Source organism: Equus quagga, chromosome 10 (assembly GCF_021613505.1).
Source record: "Equus quagga isolate Etosha38 chromosome 10, UCLA_HA_Equagga_1.0, whole genome shotgun sequence".
Classification (NCBI taxonomy): Eukaryota; Metazoa; Chordata; class Mammalia; order Perissodactyla; family Equidae; genus Equus; species Equus quagga.
Window position 1 is genome coordinate 63,964,393 of NC_060276.1, and position 19,179 is coordinate 63,983,571.

Sequence of the window (19,179 nt, forward strand, 5' to 3'; positions counted from 1 at the left end):
ACACATTAGACTAGATGGACTTAGTAGATTTATACAGAATAGTCCATCCAAAAATCACAGAATACACACATTCTTTTCAATTGCACATGGAACATTCTCCAGGATAGATCACATATTAGGCCACAAAACAAGTCTCAATAAACTTAAGAAGATTGAAATAATACCAACCATCTTTTCTCATCACAATGTTATGAAACTAGAAATCAACTACAAGAAGAAAACTGGAAAAGTCACAAACACGTGGAGATTAAACACAATGCTACTGACCAACTATTGGGTCAATGAAAATCAAAGGAGAAATAAAAAAATACCTGGAGACAAATGAAAATGAAAATATGTCATGCCACAATTTATGGCGTACAGCAAAAGCAGTACTAAGAAGGAAGTTTATAGCAATACAGGCCTACCTCAGAAAACAAGAAAAATCTCAAATAAACAATATAAAGTGCACCTAAAAGAACTGGAAAAAGCAGAACCAACAAAGCCCAAAATCAGTAGAAGGAAGGAAATAATAAAAATCAGAGTGGAAATAAATGAACCAGATATTAACAAAACAAGAGAAAACAAAGCAATGAATCTAAGAGCTGGTTCTTTGAAAAGATCAACCAAATTGACGAACCTTTAGCTAGACTCACCAAGAAAAAAAGAGAGAATGCTAAAATAAATAAATTCAGAAGAGAAATGTGAGAAATTACAACAGACACCTCAGAATACAAAGGACTGAGGGCAGTGTCAAGATGGCAATATAGGCGGACTCTGAACTCACCTCCTCCCATAAGCACAATGAATTTACAACTACTCTTGTAACAATTACTCCTGAGAGAGAACTGAAAACTGGATGAAAAGAACCCCCACAACAAAGCACAGTGCTGACAGAGATGGAAGAGGCAGAAATTCCTTTCTGGAAAGAAAAATACCACCTTTTAGCCATGGCACTTCATGGCCAGCCAGGAGCAATCCTAAGGTACAAAGCCTTTCCTGGAGGAGCGGGAGAGCTGAGCTGGGGAGCATTACCACAATAAGCAGCTCTGGACTCAGCACAGCTGAGACAAGTCTCATAATATCTGATTTTGCTGGCTATTAACAACAATGGGGAATATCCCCATAAAAGCTGTAAGACGTAAGGGGAGAAAAGCCTGCTCTTAAGGGGCCCAAGCACAAATTCACTCATCTCAGAAAGCAACCTAATATCACCAGAAAGGCACACAGTTCTTTGGTGAAAAACGACTCACTTTTAATAGGCTCTTGGCATATCTCAGTGAGAAGTGAGACACCCCCAGGCTGGGACCACCTCCTCAGGGACTGAGACATTGGTGGCAGCCATTATTGTAACCTAATTCAAGTGTGCTGACACAGATGCTGTGTTGACGCCATTAGAGTTCTTCCCCTGACCTGCTAGACCAGGGGTCTGCCCTACCCACTAGAGCACCAATTTAATCCAGCTCAGGCAGGGCAGGCATTCTGCCTTAGGGATGGGCCCAGCCAATAGCAAGCCCTTGGGCAACTTGTGGGCCCACATAGGTGGGATGCCTGGAACCTCTGCAGCTGGGTGAGCATGTCTGCATCCACAGGGCAGGTCATGTGTGAGGGGGAGGCCTGCTTTGATGGACTGTGTGGGGCCCCTGGCGAGAGGCAACTGAGTCCACTTAAGTGGGTCAGGGCATGCACATGAAGCAGGAATGTGTTGATGGGGTGTGTGCCCTTATGAGCAGTGGGACTTGTCTGCTGCAGCAGACTTGTGCTTCTCAAAAAAGTCACAAAGGAGATTGGCCCCACCTTCCAAAGCCTGAAATAATTGAGTGCTATTAGACCTTGCAGCCAACTGTGCTGGGGCTCCCCAAGCCCAATAAAGTGACTGATGAGTCCATAGCAGCTGCACACAGCTGAGAATTACAACCAGCCGGCCAGAGGGACAGCCTAGATTCCCTGGGCATCTGCAGTAAGAGCAACGCTGACACAACAGAAGGACACAAGTAGCCCACATAGGGGACACTGCTGGAACATTTGGAACTGGTGATGAGAGGGAAGCACCCTGCTGGGCCTCATAAGGCATCTCTTACATAAGGTTGCTTCTCTAAGATCAGGAGACATAGCTGACCTACCTAATACACAGGTATAAGCACAGAGTAAGAGGCAGAATGAGGAGACAAATAATACATTGCAAGTAATGGAACAGGACAAAACCCAAGAAAAAGAACTAAATGAAACAGAGATAAACAATCTACTTAACAAAGAGTACAAAATAATAGTGAGAAAGATGCTCACTGATGTTGGGAGAAGAATAGATGAACTCAGTGAAAAGTTCAGTGAAGAATTGGAAAATATAAAAAAGAACCAAGCATAAATGAAGAATACAGTACTGGAAATGAAAAATTCACTAGAGGGATTCAATAACAGAGTAGGTGACACAGAAGAACAGATCAGCAAGCTGGATGAAAGACTAGAGGAAATCACCCAAGCTGAAGAGATAAAAGAAAAAAGAATTAAAAAGAATGGAGACAGTCTAAGGGGCCTCTGGGACAACATCAAGCACACTAACATTTGTATTATAGATGTCCCAGAAGAGAAGAGAGAGACAAAGGGGAAGAGAACATATTTGAAGAAATGATAGCTGAAAACTTTCCTAGCCCAAGGAAGGAAACAGACATCCAGGTACAGGAAGCACAGAGAGCACCGACAAGATGAACTGGAGGCAGGCACCAAGACACATTATAATTACAATTTCAAGAATTAAATATAAAGAGAGTCCTCAAAGCTGCAAGAGAAAGGCAACAAGTTACATAAAGAAGGAAACCCCATAAGGCTATCAGCTGACTTCTCAGTAGAAACCTTACAGGCTAGAAGGGATTGGCATGATATATTTAAAGTGCTGAAAGGAAAAAACCTATAGCCAAGAATAAACTACCCAGCAAGGTTATCATTCAGAATGGAAAGAGAGATAAAGAGTTTCCCAGACAAGCAAAAACTAAAGGCATTTATCACCAAGAAACCAGCCATACAAGAAATGCTAAAGAGACTTATTTGAGTGGGAAAGAGAAGACCACAAATAGGAATAAAAAAATAATTTTAAGAAAACAATAAAATCACTAGTAAAGACAAACATACAGTAAAAAGAGTAGATCAACCACCTATGAAAAAAATATGAAGGTCAAAAGACAAAAGTACTAAAATTACCTATTTCAATGATAAGAGAGTAACAGATATACATGCACAAAAAAGAGGTTAGATATGATATCAAAAACATAAAATATGGGAGGAGAGGGTAAAAGAGTAGAGCTTTTAGCAAGAGGTCAAACTAAAGAGACCATCAACTTAATATAGATTGTTATATACATAGGTTATTATATATGCACCTCATGGTAATCACAAACCAAAAACCTATAATAAATACACAAATAATTAAGAGAAAGGAACCCAAACATAATACTAATGAAACCCATCAAACCACAGGGGAAGAGAGCAAGAGAAGAAAGGAACAGAGAAAAACTTCTAAAACCCCCAGAAAAAAATAACAAAGTGGCAATAAGTACATAGCAACAGCTACTTTAAGTGTCAGTAGACTAAATGCTCCAATCAAAAGACATAGGTGGCCAATTGGATTAAAAAACAAGACCCAGGGGCCAGCCTGGTGGCGCAGCAGTTAAGTGTGCACATTCCACTTCGGCGGCCTGGGGTTCGCCGTTTCAGATCCCAGGTGTGGACACAGCACCGCTTGGCAAGCCATGCTATGGTAGGCATCCCACACATAAAGTAGAGGAAGATGGGCAGGGATGTTAGCTCAGGGCCAGTCTTCCTCAGCAAAAAGAGGAGGATTGGCAACAGATGTTAGCTCAGGGCTAATCTTCCTCAAAAAATAATAGTAATAATAAATAAATAAAAATAAAAAACAAGACCCACGTATATGCTGCATACAAGAGACACACTTCAGACGTAAAGACACAACAACCTGAAAGTCAACAGATTGAAAAAGATACTCCATGCAAATGGCAAAGAAAAGAAAGCTGAGTTAGGAACAGTTATATCAGACAAAATAGACTTTAAAACAAAAACTGTAACAAGAGACAAAGAAGGCACTACATAATGATAAAGGGAACAATCTAACAAGAGGATATAACACTTGTAAATATCTATGCACCTAACACAGGAGCATTTAAATATATAAAGCTATTATTAACAGACATAAAAAGAAAAATAGACAACACAATAGTGGTATGGGACTTTAACACTCCACTTACATCAATGGATAGATCATCCTAACAGAAGATCAATAAGGAAACATTGGCCTTAAACAACACATTAGACTAGATGGACTTAGTAGATTTCTACAGAACAGTCTATCCAAAAGCCACAGAATACACATTCTATTCAACCGCATATGGAACATTCTCCAGGATAGATCACATATTAGGCCACAAAACAAGTCTCAATAAATTTAAGAAGATTCAAATAATACCAAGTATCTTTGCTGATCACAAAGGTATGAAACTGGAAATCAACTACAGGAAGAAAATAGGAAAAGCCACAAATATGTGGACATTTAAGAAAATGCTACTGAACAACGATTGGGTCAATGAATAAATCAAAAGAGAAATCAAAAGATACATGGAGACAAATGAAAATGAAAATAAGACATGCCAAAATCTATGGGATACAGCAAAAGTGGTTCTAAGAGGGAAGTTTATGGCAATACAGGCCTACCTCAACAAAAAAGAAAAACCCCAAATAGGCAATCTGAAAGTGCATCTAAAGGAACTGGAAAAGGAAGAACAAACAAAGCTGAAAATCAGTGGAAGGAAGGAAATAATAAAAACCAGAGCAGAAATAAATGAAATAGAGACTAAAAAAATAGAAAAAAAATCAATGAAACTAAGAGCTGGTTCTTTGTAAAGATAAACAAAATTGACAAACCTTTGGCTAGACTCACCAAGAAAAAAAAGAGAGATGGCTCAAATAAATAAAATCAGAAATGAAAGAGGAGAAATTACAAAGGACACCTCAGAAATACAAAAGATTATGAGAACACTACAAAAAACTATACACCAACAAATTGGATAATCTAGAAGAAATGGATAAATTCTTAGAATCATACAACCTTCCAATACTGAATCAAGAAGAAATAGAAAATTTGAATAGACTGATCGCCAGTAAGGGGATCAAAACAGTAATCAAAAAGCTCCCACAAAATAAAAGTCCAGGACCAGATGGCTTCCCTGGTGAATTCTATAGAACATTAAGAAGACTTAATACCTATCCTCAAACTTCCAAAAAAGTGAAGAGGAAGCTACCTAACTCACTCTGCAAAGCCACCAGTAGCCTTATACCAAAACCAGACAAGGACAACACAAAAAAAGAAAATTACAGGGCAATATCACTACTGAACATTGATGCAAAAATCCTCTGGAAAATCAAATACAACAATACATTAAAAAGATCATACACCATGATCAAGTGGGATTTATTTCAGGGATGCAGGGATGTTTCAAAATCCACAAATCAATCAATGTGATACACCACATTAACAAAATGAAGAATAATCATCACATGATCATCTCAATAGATGCAGAGAAAGCATTTGACAAGATACCGCATCTGTTTATGATAAAAACTCTGAATAAAGTGGGTATAGAAGGAAAGTACCTCCACATAATAAAGGCCATATATGGCAATCCCACAGCTAATATCATTCTCAATGGAGAAAAACTGAAAGCTATCCCTCTAAGAACAGAAATCAAAGATTCCCACTTTCATCACTCTTATTTAACATAGTATTGGAAGTCCTAGCCAGAGCAATCAGGCAAGAAAAAGAAATGAAAGGGATCCAAATTAGAAAGGAAGAAGTGAAACTGCCACTATTTGCAGATGACATTTTATATATATAAAAGGCTCTTTAGAGTTTATTTAATCTACAGAAAACTATTAGAAATAATAAATCAACACTAAAGTTGCAGGATACAAAATCAAATATGAAAATAAGCTATATTTCTATACACTAACAACAAAGTAGCAGAAAGAGAAATTAAGAATACAATCCCATTTACGATTGCAACAAAAAGAATAAAATATCCAGGAATAAATTTAACCAAGGAAGTGATAGACCTGTACAATGAAAACTATAAAACATTGTTGAAAGAAATCAAAGAAGACACAAATGGAAAGATATCCCATGCTCATGGATTGGAAGAAGTAACATAGTTAAAATGTTCTTACTTCCTAAAGCTATCTACAGTCAATGCAATCCCTATCAAAGTTCCAATGACGTTTCACAGAAATAGAACACAGAATCCTAAAATCTATATGGAACAACAAAAGACCCCAAATAGCCAAAGTAATCCGGAGAAAAAAAGAGCAAAGCTGGAGGTATTACACTCCCTGATTTCAAAACAGACTGCAAAGCTATAGTAATCAAAACAGCGAGCTACTGGCACAAAAACAGACACAGAGATCAATGGAAAAGAGTCGAGAGCTCAGAAATCAACCCAAACATCTACAGACAGCTAATTTTCGACAAGGAAGCTGAGAACATACAATGGAGAAAGGAAAGTCTTTTCAATAAATGGTGTTGGGAAACTGGACAGCCTCATGCAAAAGATGAAAATAGACTATTATCTTACACCATACACAAAAATTAACTCAAAATGGATTAAAGACTTCAATGTAAGACCTGAAACCATAAAACTCCTGGAAGAAAATACAGCTATTACACTCTTTGACATCAGTCTTAGCAGCATCTTTTCGAATACCATGTATACTCAGGCAAGGGAAACAAAAGAAAAAATAAATAAATGAGATTACATCAGACTAAAAACCTTCTGCAAAGCAAAGGAAACCATGAACAAAATTTAAAGGCAACCCTCCAACTGGAGAAAATATTTGCAAGTCATATATCCGACAAGGGGTTAAATTCCAAAATATATAAAGAACTCGTACAACTCAATAACAAAAAAACAAAGAACCCAATCAAAAAATGGTTGGAGGATACGAACAGACATTTTTCCAAAGAAGATACATAGATGGGCAACAAGCACATTAAAAGATGTTCACCATTACTCCTTATTAGAGAAATGCAAATCAAGACTACAATGAGATATCACCTTACACCTGTCAAAATGGCTATAATTAACAAGACAAAAAATAGCAAATGTTGGAGAAGATGTGGAGAAAAGGGGACCCTCACACACAGCTTGTGGGAACGAAAACTGTTGCAGCCACTATGGAAAACAGTATGGAGATTTCTCAAAAAATTAAGAATAGACATACCATATAATCCAGCTATCCCACTCTTGGGTATCTATCCAAAGAACATGAAATCAACAATTCAAAGAGATTTATGCATCCCTATGTTCATCACAGCATTATTCTCAATAGCCAAGACATGGAAGCAACCCAAGTGGCCATCAATGGATAAATGGATAGAGAAGAGTGGTATATATACATACAATGGAATAGTACTCAGCCATAAAAAAGACAAAAATCTTGCCGTTTGCAACAACATGGATGGACCTTTAGGGTATTATACTAAGGAAAATAAGTCAGACAGAGAAAGACAAATAGCGTATGATTTCACTCATATGTGGGAAATAAACAAACACATAGATAAGGAGAACAGATTAGTGGTTACTGGAGGGAAAGAGGCTGAGGGGAGTGAAAACAGTAAAGGGGCATATATGTATGGTGATGGATAAAAACTAGACTATTGGTGGTGAACACGATGCAGCCTATAAGGAAACTGAAATATAATAATGTACACCTGAAATTTACACAGTTGTGAGCCAATATGACCTCAATAAAATAATTTTTAAAAAACACAATACCATTTACAATCACTCCAAAGAAAATGAAATATTTAGGTATAAATCCAGCAAAACATGTACTGCACTTGTATGCTGAAAATTACAAAATCCTGATTGATCAAAAAGACTTAAGTAACTAGAGAGACATATCATGTTCATGGATTAAAAGACTTGACATAGTAAAGATGTCAGTTTCCCCCAAATTGATTTCTAGGTTTAATGCAATTCCTATCAAAATCCCAGCAAGATCATTTACAGATACATGCAATCACATTCTAAAATTTATATGGAAAATTACAGGACCTAGAACAGATAAATCAGTCTTGAGAGAGAAAAATAAGGTTGAAGAAATCACTCTACCTAATGTATACTATATACTACTATATGACTACAGTAATCAAGACAGTGTAGTATTAGTATATGGTCAGACACATAAGTCAATTGAACAAAAGAGAGAATCCATAAATAAACCCACACAAATATGCCCAACTGATTTTTGACAAGATGCAAATGAGTTAAGGATACCCTTTTCAACAAATTATGCTGAAGAAACTGGATATCCATAGGCAAAAAAAAACTAAAATCAACCTAATACACACCTTAGATAAACAGTTACTCAAAATATACCATAGAAAACTGAAAATTCAAACATTAAACTATAAAACTTTTAGGAAAAAAACCCAAGAGAACATCTTCAGGATGTGGTCTAAGCAAAGAGTTCTTAAACTTGATACCAAAATCACAAGCCATAAAATGAAAAATTGATAAATTTGACATTCTCGAACCTAAAAACTTTTACTCTGCATAAGGCCCTGTGAAGAGGATTAAAAGACAAGCTACAAACTTGGAAAGAATCTCTACAAAACATGTATCTGACAAAGAACTAATATCTATAATATAAAAAGAACTCCCAAAACTCAACAGTTAAAAATCCAAACAACTCAGTTAGAAAATGGGCAAAAGACATGAACAGACAAAATTCACAGAAGAGGATATACAGATGGCAAATAAGCACATGAAAAGATCTTCCACATCATTAGCCATTGGGGAAACGCATAATGAGATACCATGACACACTTGTCATAATGGCTAAACTAAGTAGTGATAACACTAAATGCTGATAAAGATGTGGAGAAACTGGATTAGTCATACATTTCTGGTGGGAATTACATCCACTCTGAGTTTGGCAGTTTCTTACAAAACTACAAATTACAAACATCCACTTACCATATGCCCAGCATTCTTGGGCACTTATCCCAAAGAAATGAAAACTTATGTCCACAATAAAAACCTGTACCTGGATGTTCATAGTACTTTTATTTGTAAGAGCCAAAAACTAGAAATAGCTTAGATATCCTTCAATAGGTAAATGGTTAAACAATATGTAGTGCATCAATACCATGGTATACTTTCAGCAATAAAAAGAATCGGGCTACTGATGCATACAACAACTTGGATGGATTTCAGGGGGGTTACGCTGACTGAAAAAAGCCTATCTGAAAAATTTACATACTGCATTATTCCATTTATATAACATGCTTGAAATAACAAAATTATAAGGATGAAGAAGAAATTACTGGTTGCCAGAGATTAGAATAAGTGGGGAGGGAAAGAAGCTGCTGTGGCTATAAAAGGATAGCACAAGGCATTCTTGTGATGGAACTTCTGTATCTTAACTGTGTTGGTGGTCACATAAAGCTACACGTGTGATAAAACTGCATAGAACTAAATACATACACAAATGAGTGTGTGTAAAACTGGTGAAATCTGAATCTTAATGGATTTTATCAATGTCAATTTCCTGATTGTAATATTCTACTATAGTTATGCAAAATGTTACCTTTGGGCATAAGTAGGTAAAGGGTACATGTGAATCTAAAATGATGTAAAAATAAAAAGGTTTGACAAAATCAATGAAATTTACTGAATAGATGTGAACTTCAGGCTACCACCAAGAAAGACAGAAACTGCAAGATGAAGAAAAGGAGGAAAGTTCAGTGGGATAAATGATGAGTTCAGTTTGGGTGTTTTTCCTGAAGTAGCCATATTAGCGCTCTTCACTTACCTTATCATATTTAGACTCTTCACCTTCCTAAATATGCAACCTAAAGATTTCAGCATGTATGTCAGCATCTTAGAACTATATTGTTTCATAGTGCAGTATATAAATGAATCAAATCAACATACATCTTAAACTCGCACAATGTTATATGTCAATTATATCTCAAATTTAAAGAAAGAACCATGTTGTTAGAACTTGAGTTTTAGAAAATTTGTTTTTATGCAACAAAATGATTTATGCACGGAAACAAAATAATGATGAATCTCTAACAGAGTATACTTTTTCAGGCCGTAAATACAGTTGGAGTTGGAATGTTTGGAGGAACTGGCATAGTAACCACACCAGCAACTGTACCAGCAGTAGTGCCAATGCTGCATGAAGTTGAAAACAAAGTTCCCGCCAAATTGGCATCATCTTGCATTGCTATTGAGTGGGAGGAACCAGATTGCCATGGCTCTCCAATCACTGGATATAACGTTGAATATGGAGACAGAAAACTTTTGACTGTTGATAGAGTAACAGAGTGTCTTCTGAAAAATCTACAGCCTGATACCACATACAAGTAAGTTGCTTACATCTTACTTTGCGTAGATGGAAAGCTTTTTCAGAATTTTGAGCAAATCTACATTTGTATGTTTTATATAGTCTACATAATATTTCCTTTGAAAGTGGGCTCTACTGTTTTAGAAATACTTGGCACTACTAACAGCCAGTTTCTCCTTCCCATCAAGAATTGCCAGTAGTGATTATGCAAATTCAAGATTTTTGTCTCAAAAATTTGTTGCTAATAATTAGTATAATATGATGGTCACTATCCTAAATAGAGTTACCAGGGATTTAGCTTAAATGTAGAAAATTCTTTTCTTTTCTAAATCTAAATTAATATAGTTTAATTTTTTTTCTTCTCACCACTAGAATCAGAATTCAAGCTATCAATCATTATGGACTAAGCCCTTTTAGCCAATCAATAAGAAGCAAAACCAAGCCACTACCCCCTGAGCCTCCACATCTTGACTGTGTGGTCTATGGCCACCAGAGCCTCAAACTGAAATGGGGTAACTCTTCAAGCAGAGGGTTACTTTCCAACCTTATAAGCTACAATCTGCTAATGAGGGGTCGATCTGGCAGGTAAACTGTTTTTACAATTTAACATGTATTATAATAAAAATGTTCTAAAATTTTCTATCTTAATCCTATAATCCAGAGTGGTTTCAATGAACTCACAGATGTGAAAGCAGCCCATTGTCATGTTAGATATACTTTCTTACATTCCAACTGATAACTTAGCTCTCTATTTTTGTCTCTTCCAAAACACTTCTTTCTTTACAGAACATATGTTAATACCAGGGAATAGAAGTTACCAAAGAAATATGAAAGCCAGCACCTTGCCATTATGATATTTACAACTTGATTTTTTCTATTGTTTTTTACCTATCAGGCTTCAAGTTGATTTGTTTAGGCCTTATTGAGGTTTTAAAACCAGTTCTAAGGCAGTTATATAGAGTTATTTGTACCTGTATGATTGTTGATTAATAATATTGCTTCCCCCATCTCAATTCTCACTCCCAGATTTTCTATCATTTACCATGGACCTTGTCAGACTCACAAAGTACAAAGACTGAGTGAATATACTGAATACAAATTTAAAATCCAGGCATGTAATGAAGCTGGTACGGGACCACTGTCTGGTATCTATACTTTCTCTACAACCAAAACCCCACCAGCCGCACTTAAAGGTAAGTGTTATAAGCCATGACAATGAAGGCTGCGTTAATTTGAGTTCCAATAGCTCATACATAAAACTATACAGTAGGTTTATTTTAAGTATTCAGCAATGTAATACCAAAATAAACTACTACTCAATTATGGATTCAAAGGGCAATGTAGAATTTAATGAAACTCCCAAGATGATAATATTTTTTAAAATATCTTTGAGATCAACTAATCTGGCCAATCACTCTATCACCACTGCCATTTTTTAAAAGGAAGAAAGTAAGTCCCCAAAATGGAAAGTTACTTAGCTAAAGGACACTATGAGCCAGTAGCAGAGCCAAAGTTAGAATTGTAGGCTCCTGATTCTCATCATACTTCTCCTTCCATTTTGTCATGATATCCAAACGTTGCTATCTCTTACATTTTCTCAAATGGATCAATACACAAAACTCATCAACTCATAGGTGTGATTATACTGATTAAAGCTGAAAAAATAAGACTATGTAAACTTAGTATTTGGTACATATTTGTACATACTTAGTACAAATTTGTAATGTCAAATTTTATATTTGGTAATTTCTGAACTGTGAATTTTTTCTTCTTATTTGAACAGCAAAATAAACTGCTGTCTATATTACATAACAAGGCCAATTGGCAGTCACGAAAGCTTGAACTTTGGTGATTTTTTTTTTCCTTCCCAGTCTGAAATTCAGTTGTTCCAATCCATCCATGCATGACTCCAATCACTATTATGAAATAGTTTGTTTTCAGTGTAAAGCCAACTAGAACATGTTGGAGTTAAGCATGACTTAGACCACAATAATGTGTTGCTCTCTTTATATTTTAAGCCCCATTTTCCTGAAATGTAGGGAGATTAATAACATGAAATAAAGATCCTACCCTACACAGTTGCTGGATCATAAAATAAAATTATTAATATATGTGAAAATGCTTCCAAATGTATGATACACCATATAAATATGATGCAAGAGATTATACCAGTGGGGATTAAACAATAGTAATAAAAGTTGTAATATTACTAGAAAAATGAAACATGTATTATTAATTGCTAGCTTTAAGTTCTTAAAGTTTTTATTACAACTTTTAATATGCCTGATGGTATAGCAAAAGGCTTTACAATAAGAACTACAACTATATATTTCTAAGATTTAAACTACACAGACAGCCTTTTAATGACAGTGAAAAACCGTATGAGAAATTTCAATGTATTCAAGACAATTTAGGAAAAATGGAATCCTCTAAACTGAAATTCTCTTTTTCTAGCACCTAAATTACATCAGGTGAATAGCAATATTTGTGCAATCAAATGGAAATCTTTGGAGCCAATAAAAGGAGATCCCATTGTTTACAATCTTCAACTCATCAGTGACAAAGGAACTGACGTGGTAAATTCTTGCAAATTTAATCTCTAAAATTTTATAGTTTTGGGGCCAACCCAGCGGTGCTGCAGTTAAGTTCTCACACTCCACTTCGGCGGCCTGGGGTTCGCCGGTTCAGATCCCGGGTGGGAATGAGGCACCGCTTGGCAAGCCATGCTGTGGTAGGCATCCCATGTATAAAGTAGAGGAAGATGGGCATGGATGTTAGCTCAGGGCTAATCTTCCTCAAAAAAAAAAATGTATAGTTTTATATCCTGCTTGGGACTAAGTTCTTGTCAAGGAGTAAGATATTGTTTTAGGATGTTTGAAGTAACTAAATCTTATGCAAAAGTCCTATCTGGTCCCTAAAGTTTTATGTACATGATACTTATTTTGGGATAATCAGCTTGTTCATTTAATTAACCTATTACCATTGAATGATTTGGCATTTCTAGGTTCCACTGACCACATGCACAAGTCATTCCAAACCAAATGCCATTAAAATTTAACAATTTTAAGTCTTTCTTATTTTTTACATTGAACAAAATTACCTAAATGGTACTGGGCCCTCAGGACATTAGAGACTGTAAGAGTAAATTTTTATTTTTCTTGTGAACATATTCATGAAATGAATGGATTAATTCACTTTTTTTCTGTTGTCAAAAACTGTACCATATTATTTTATTTGGGAAGAAAATATAATTTTTACTTTAACTCCTTTTCCTTTAGATTTACAAAGGACCGAACACGTCATTCTCCTTTTCCAACTTTCTCACAAATTCACATTATCGCTTCAAGGTCTGTGCTGGACGCCAATATCAGAATTCTTCTGGGATACAAGAGCTCTGGGGACCATATAGCCCCAGTGTTCTTTTCTCAACTCGTAAGCAACACCCAGGGCATGGCAAAGGCAGTAGAGGAAAGGGAAAAAGCAGTCCTAGTGAAGAAAAAGATGAAAAGTCCAAGATAGAGATGAGTGATGATACGTTTGTTCTAATCCTTGTGATAGGATTTGCACTAGTTGCCATTCTGTGTGCTGTTTCAATTCAACACTTCCTAATCAATTAATCTATTTTTATGCATTTTTACTTTTTAGGAAGTTCTAAAATAAATTACATCAAATATAGAAATTGCTAGATACACTTCAGTTCTTACAAATAAATCTCATTTAGTAGAAATCCCTACAAACATTTACCTGACACCAAAAGAACTGCCTTACTTTCAAGAAAATCTATGTGACAGTAGAAGAGAATTTTTTAGGAAATAGGTTTATTTTGAATTTGAGAATTTTAGCAACAAAAAAACTTCCACTATTGTATAAAACTATCTACAACCTCTCATGATAATTATTCTCTGCCTTAATTTTTCAAATGAATATTTTGCAAACTTTTTAGAATTATGAGAGGATAGCAGCATTTTGGACTTTTATTTAGAACAAAGTGGGAAAAATCAATTATACGTGTCAACTTACATTCGTATGGAATAATAAAAAAGTATCTTCCAACTTTCTGTACTGTAATTTTTTCAAAGTATCATATTCAGTTGTTTGGCTTGTGCCCTGATAATTACTTTGATAGTGTGAAATAGTGATTTACAGCACTTTGGGAGTAGAAGTAGCAAAGCAGGGAGCCATTTTATACCATTCCAAACTCTTTAAAATACACACAGTGTTGATCACCTTCTAATCAGGATGATTAAACATTATACATATGATGACTCATATTTTTACATGGCGTATTAAAATGATTTCTTCTGAAAATGTTTGTGTTCACATCCATTTCTAGTTACAAATGAAGTGTCTCTTCTATATTACCACAATTCATCCTCCAGGAGCTGTTTTGGCCATCCTGCAAGGGAGACATTACCCATTCCATTCCAAAAGACTATTTCTTAGCTTTATTGAAAAATTTTAAATATTATCTCCTATTTCAGAGTTTGCTCTTTGTGTTTCAAAACTGAAAATCATAAACTGGAGACGAAAGTGTCAATTTTTATGTGAGCTAATAATTTTGGCATATCCAATGAAATTATCTTTCATTGAATATTGTACTGATATGTGGTATGTTATAAAATATTTACTGAGGTGGTTGCTGTTCAGTTTAGAGCTTGAGGTATTGTTTAAAATATGGAAAGCATAAAATAGTTTTGATCATGGATTGGAAGAGTAAACATAATTAAAATGTCCATATTACCTAAAGCAATCTAAAGATTCAATGCAATCCCAGTCAGAATCCCAATGGCATTTTCACAGAAATAGAACAAAGAATCCTAAAATTCATATGGAACAACAAAAGACCTCAATTAGCCAAATAAATCCTGAGAAAAAAATAACAAAGCAGGAGGCATCACAAACCCTGACTTTAAAATATACTACAGAGTGACATCAGCATCACGGCAGAGTGAACTTGCCCGGGACTCTTTCCCCTTCAACATACAACCAAAAGGAGCAACCATACTCCAACAAAAAATATCCTAACAACACGAAAACCTCGGAGAGACACGCAGCCACATGATGGAGGGCAGAGAGGCTGGAGCCCCCCTCAGAGGAGCTGGAACAGGGTAAGAGAAAACTTTGCTCCCTCTCCAAAAGACTGTGGTTGCTGCCATGGGAGGCTCCATGAGGGAAGGAGTGGGGGAGGGGTCGCACATCCACGGGATCACCCAGGACTCACTAGGGTCTTCCAGCCTAGAGGGAAGCCCTCTAACGGGGTGAAAACTTTCATGCGGGGTGACCTCATAGAGCCAAGACCCCAGGAGACCAGATGGCGAGAGCTGATCGTGAAACCTCGGACTGCATGCAGGAGAAAGTGCCTCTCCCCCGACCTGCACCACACCATCTCGGCTGAAGGTGGAGGGCTCAGAATACATGAGTCTCTACCGCCACCCAGTGGCGATAGGCTGTAACTGCAACCAAATGATATCAGAATGAGGAAGCGCCAACCTTCCAACATCAGACACTACATAAAATCTCCAGACCAGAGAGAAAACGACAAGCACCCAGAACTCAGTCCTGAGGGCTCAGAAATATGTAAGCTAAATGACAATGAATTCAAAATAGCTATCATCAAAAAACTCAATGAGGTAAAAGAGAATATAGAGAAACAATTCAATGAGTTCACGAGCTACTTCACAAAAGAGATTGAAACTATAAAGAAGAATCAATCAGAAATATCAGAGATGAAAGACACAATGGAAGAGATAAAACAAAATATGGATTCCCTGAATGCTCGTGTGGACATCATAGAGGAGCAAATCAGCATAATCAAAGATAGACATGTTGAAATGCTCCAGACAGAGGAGGAGGAAAGAACTAAGACTAAAAAGAAATGAAGAAAGTCTCTGAGAAATATCTGACTCAATCAGGAAATGCAACATAAGAATTATAGGTATTAAAGAAGGAGAAGGAGAATGGAGCAGAAAACGTGCTCAAAGAAATAATAGAGGAGAACTACCCAAATCTAGGGAAAGAGAGGGAAATATGTGTGGAGGAAGCTTCCAGATCTCCTATATTTGTCAATGAAAAGACACACTGCAAGGCATATAATAGCAAAACTGGCAAAAACGAATGACAAAGAAAGAATACTCAGGGCAGTGAGGCAGAAGAAGATAACCTACAAAGGAACCCTTATCAGGCTTTCAGCAGATTTCTCTGTGGAAACCTTATAAGCTAGGAGAGAATGGAACAACATATTCAAAATTATAAAGGATAAAATTCTTCAGCCAAGAATACTCTATCCAGCAAAAATATCCTTCAGATATGAGGGAGAAATTAAATCTTTCCCAGACAAATAAAAGCTAAGGGACTTCATAGCCATGAGACCACTCCCCACAAGGAATCCTCAAGAAGGCCCTCATACCTGAAAAAAGAAAAAAAGGGAGAAAGGGGTCATAAAACACAGAGTAAGGAGATAAATAGGTAGAGAGAATCAGAATAGGATAGCAAATATTCAACTATAGCATTAGGCTAAAGGGAAGGAAAACATCAAAAACAATCTTGTTACTTTAACCACAAACTCACAGCAAAAAGAGGAGGCTTGGCAGCAGTTAGCTCAGGGCTAATCTTCCTCAAAAAAAAAAAAAGAATACAATTCCATTTGCAATCGCAACTAAAAGAATAAAGTACCTAGGAATAAATTTAACCAAGGAGGTGAAGGACTTATACAAAGAAAACTGTAAGACATTACTGAGAGAAATTGATAATGACTTAAAGAGATGGAAAGAGATTCCTTCCTCATGGACTGGAAGAATAAACATAGTTAAAATGTCCATACTACCCAAAGCCATCTACAGATTCAATGCAATCCCTATCAGAATCCCAATGACATTCTTCATGGAAATAGAGCAAAGAATAATAAAATTCATATGGGGCAATCAAAGACCCCAAATTGCTAAGGCAATCCTGATAAAAAAGAACAAAGCTGGAGGTATCATAATCCCTGACTTCAAAATGTACTACAAAGCCATAGTGACCAAAACAGCATGGTACTGGTACAAAAACAGGCACACAGATCAATGGAACAGAACTGAAAGCCCAGAAATAAAACCACACATCTACAGACAGCTAATCTTCAACAAAGGTGCCAAGAACATACAATGGAGAAAAGATAGTCTCTTCAATAAATGGTGTTGGGAAAACTGGACAGCCACATGCAAAAGAATGAAGGTAGACCACTATCTCACACCATACACAAAAATAAACTCAAAATGGATCAAAGACTTGAAGATACATCCTGAAACTATAAAACTCCTGGAAGATAATACTGGTAGTACACTCTTTGACATTGAACTAAAAAGGATCTTCTCAAACACCATGGCCTCTCAGACAAGGGAAACAAAAGAAAAAATAAACAAGTGGGAATTCATCAGACTAAAGAGCTGCTGCAACACAAAAGAAACTAGGATCAAAACAAAGAGACAACCCACCAATTGGGAGAAAATATTTGCAAATCATATATCTGACAAGGGGTTAATCTCCATAATATATAAGGAACTCACACAACTGAACAATAAGAAAGCAAACAACCTGATCAAACAGTGGACAGATGAGATGAACAGACGTTTTTCCAAAGAAGATATACAGATGGCCAATAATTGCATGAAAAGATGTTCAACATCGCTAATCATCAGGGAAATGCAAATCAAAACTACACTAAGATACCAACTTACACCCGTTAAAATGGCTATAACAAATGTTGGAGAGGGTGTGGAGAGAAGGGAGCCCTCATACACTGCTGGTAGGAATGCCAACTGGTGCAGCCACTATAGAAAACAGTATGGAGATTCCTCAAAAAACTAAAAATAGAACTACCATATGACCCAGCTATCCCACTACTGGGCATCTACCCAAACAACTTGAAATCAACAATCCAAAGCAACATATGCACCCCTATGTTCATTGCAGCAGTATTCACAATAGCCAAGACATGGAAGCAACCCAAGTGCCCATCGACCAAAGATTGGATAAAGAAGATGTGGAATATATGTACAATGGAATACTACTCAGCCAGAAAAAAAGACAAATTCATCCCATTTGCAATAGCATGGAAGGACATAGGGGGAATTATGTTAAGCGAAATAAGCCAGTCTGAGAAAGACAAACACTGGACAATTTCACTCATATATGGAATATAAACAAGTATTCGGACAAATAAAACAATTCAGTGGTTACCAGGGGAAGGGGGGTGTGGAGGCAAAGGGAGTGAAGGGGCACACTTATGTGGTGACAGTCAAGAAATAATGTACAACTGAAATCTCACATTGATGTAAACTATTATGAACACAATAAAAAATATACTACAAAGCTATAGCAATCAAAACAGCATGGTACTGGCACAAAAACAGAGACATCAATCAATGGAACAGAACTGAAAGCCCAGAAATAAAACCACACATCTATGATTAGTTAATCTTCAACAAAGGAGCCAAGAGCATACAATGGAGAAAGGAAAGTCTCTTCAATAAATGGTGTTGGGAAAACAGGACAGCCACTTGCAAAAGAATGAAAGTAGACCATTATCTTGCACCATACACAAAAATTAACTCAAAATGGATTAAAGACTTGAATGTAAGACCTGAAACCATAAAACTCCTAGAAGATAATATAGGCAGAACACTCCGTGATATCAGTCTCAGCAGCATCTTTTCGAATACCATGTCTACTCAGGCAAGGGAAACAAAAGAAAAAATTAACAAACGGGTCTACATCAGACTAAAAAGCTTCTGCAAGGCAAAGGGA

General features: G+C 36.4%; 1 protein-coding gene across 1 annotated transcript in view; it reads left to right on the forward strand.

Moving 5' to 3' along the window:
* LOC124245466 (fibronectin type III domain containing protein 3C1-like) overlaps positions 1–14,012 on the forward strand; it is a 46,224-nt gene extending 32,212 nt beyond the window's left edge. Inside the window, exons 21-25 of the mRNA XM_046672866.1 lie at positions 10,140–10,414; positions 10,768–10,980; positions 11,422–11,588; positions 12,850–12,971; positions 13,674–14,012. Coding sequence (XP_046528822.1) covers positions 10,140–10,414; positions 10,768–10,980; positions 11,422–11,588; positions 12,850–12,971; positions 13,674–14,012 — 1,116 coding nt within the window. The remainder of the gene's footprint in view (positions 1–10,139; positions 10,415–10,767; positions 10,981–11,421; positions 11,589–12,849; positions 12,972–13,673) is intronic.
* Positions 14,013–19,179: the final 5,167 nt, after the last annotated feature.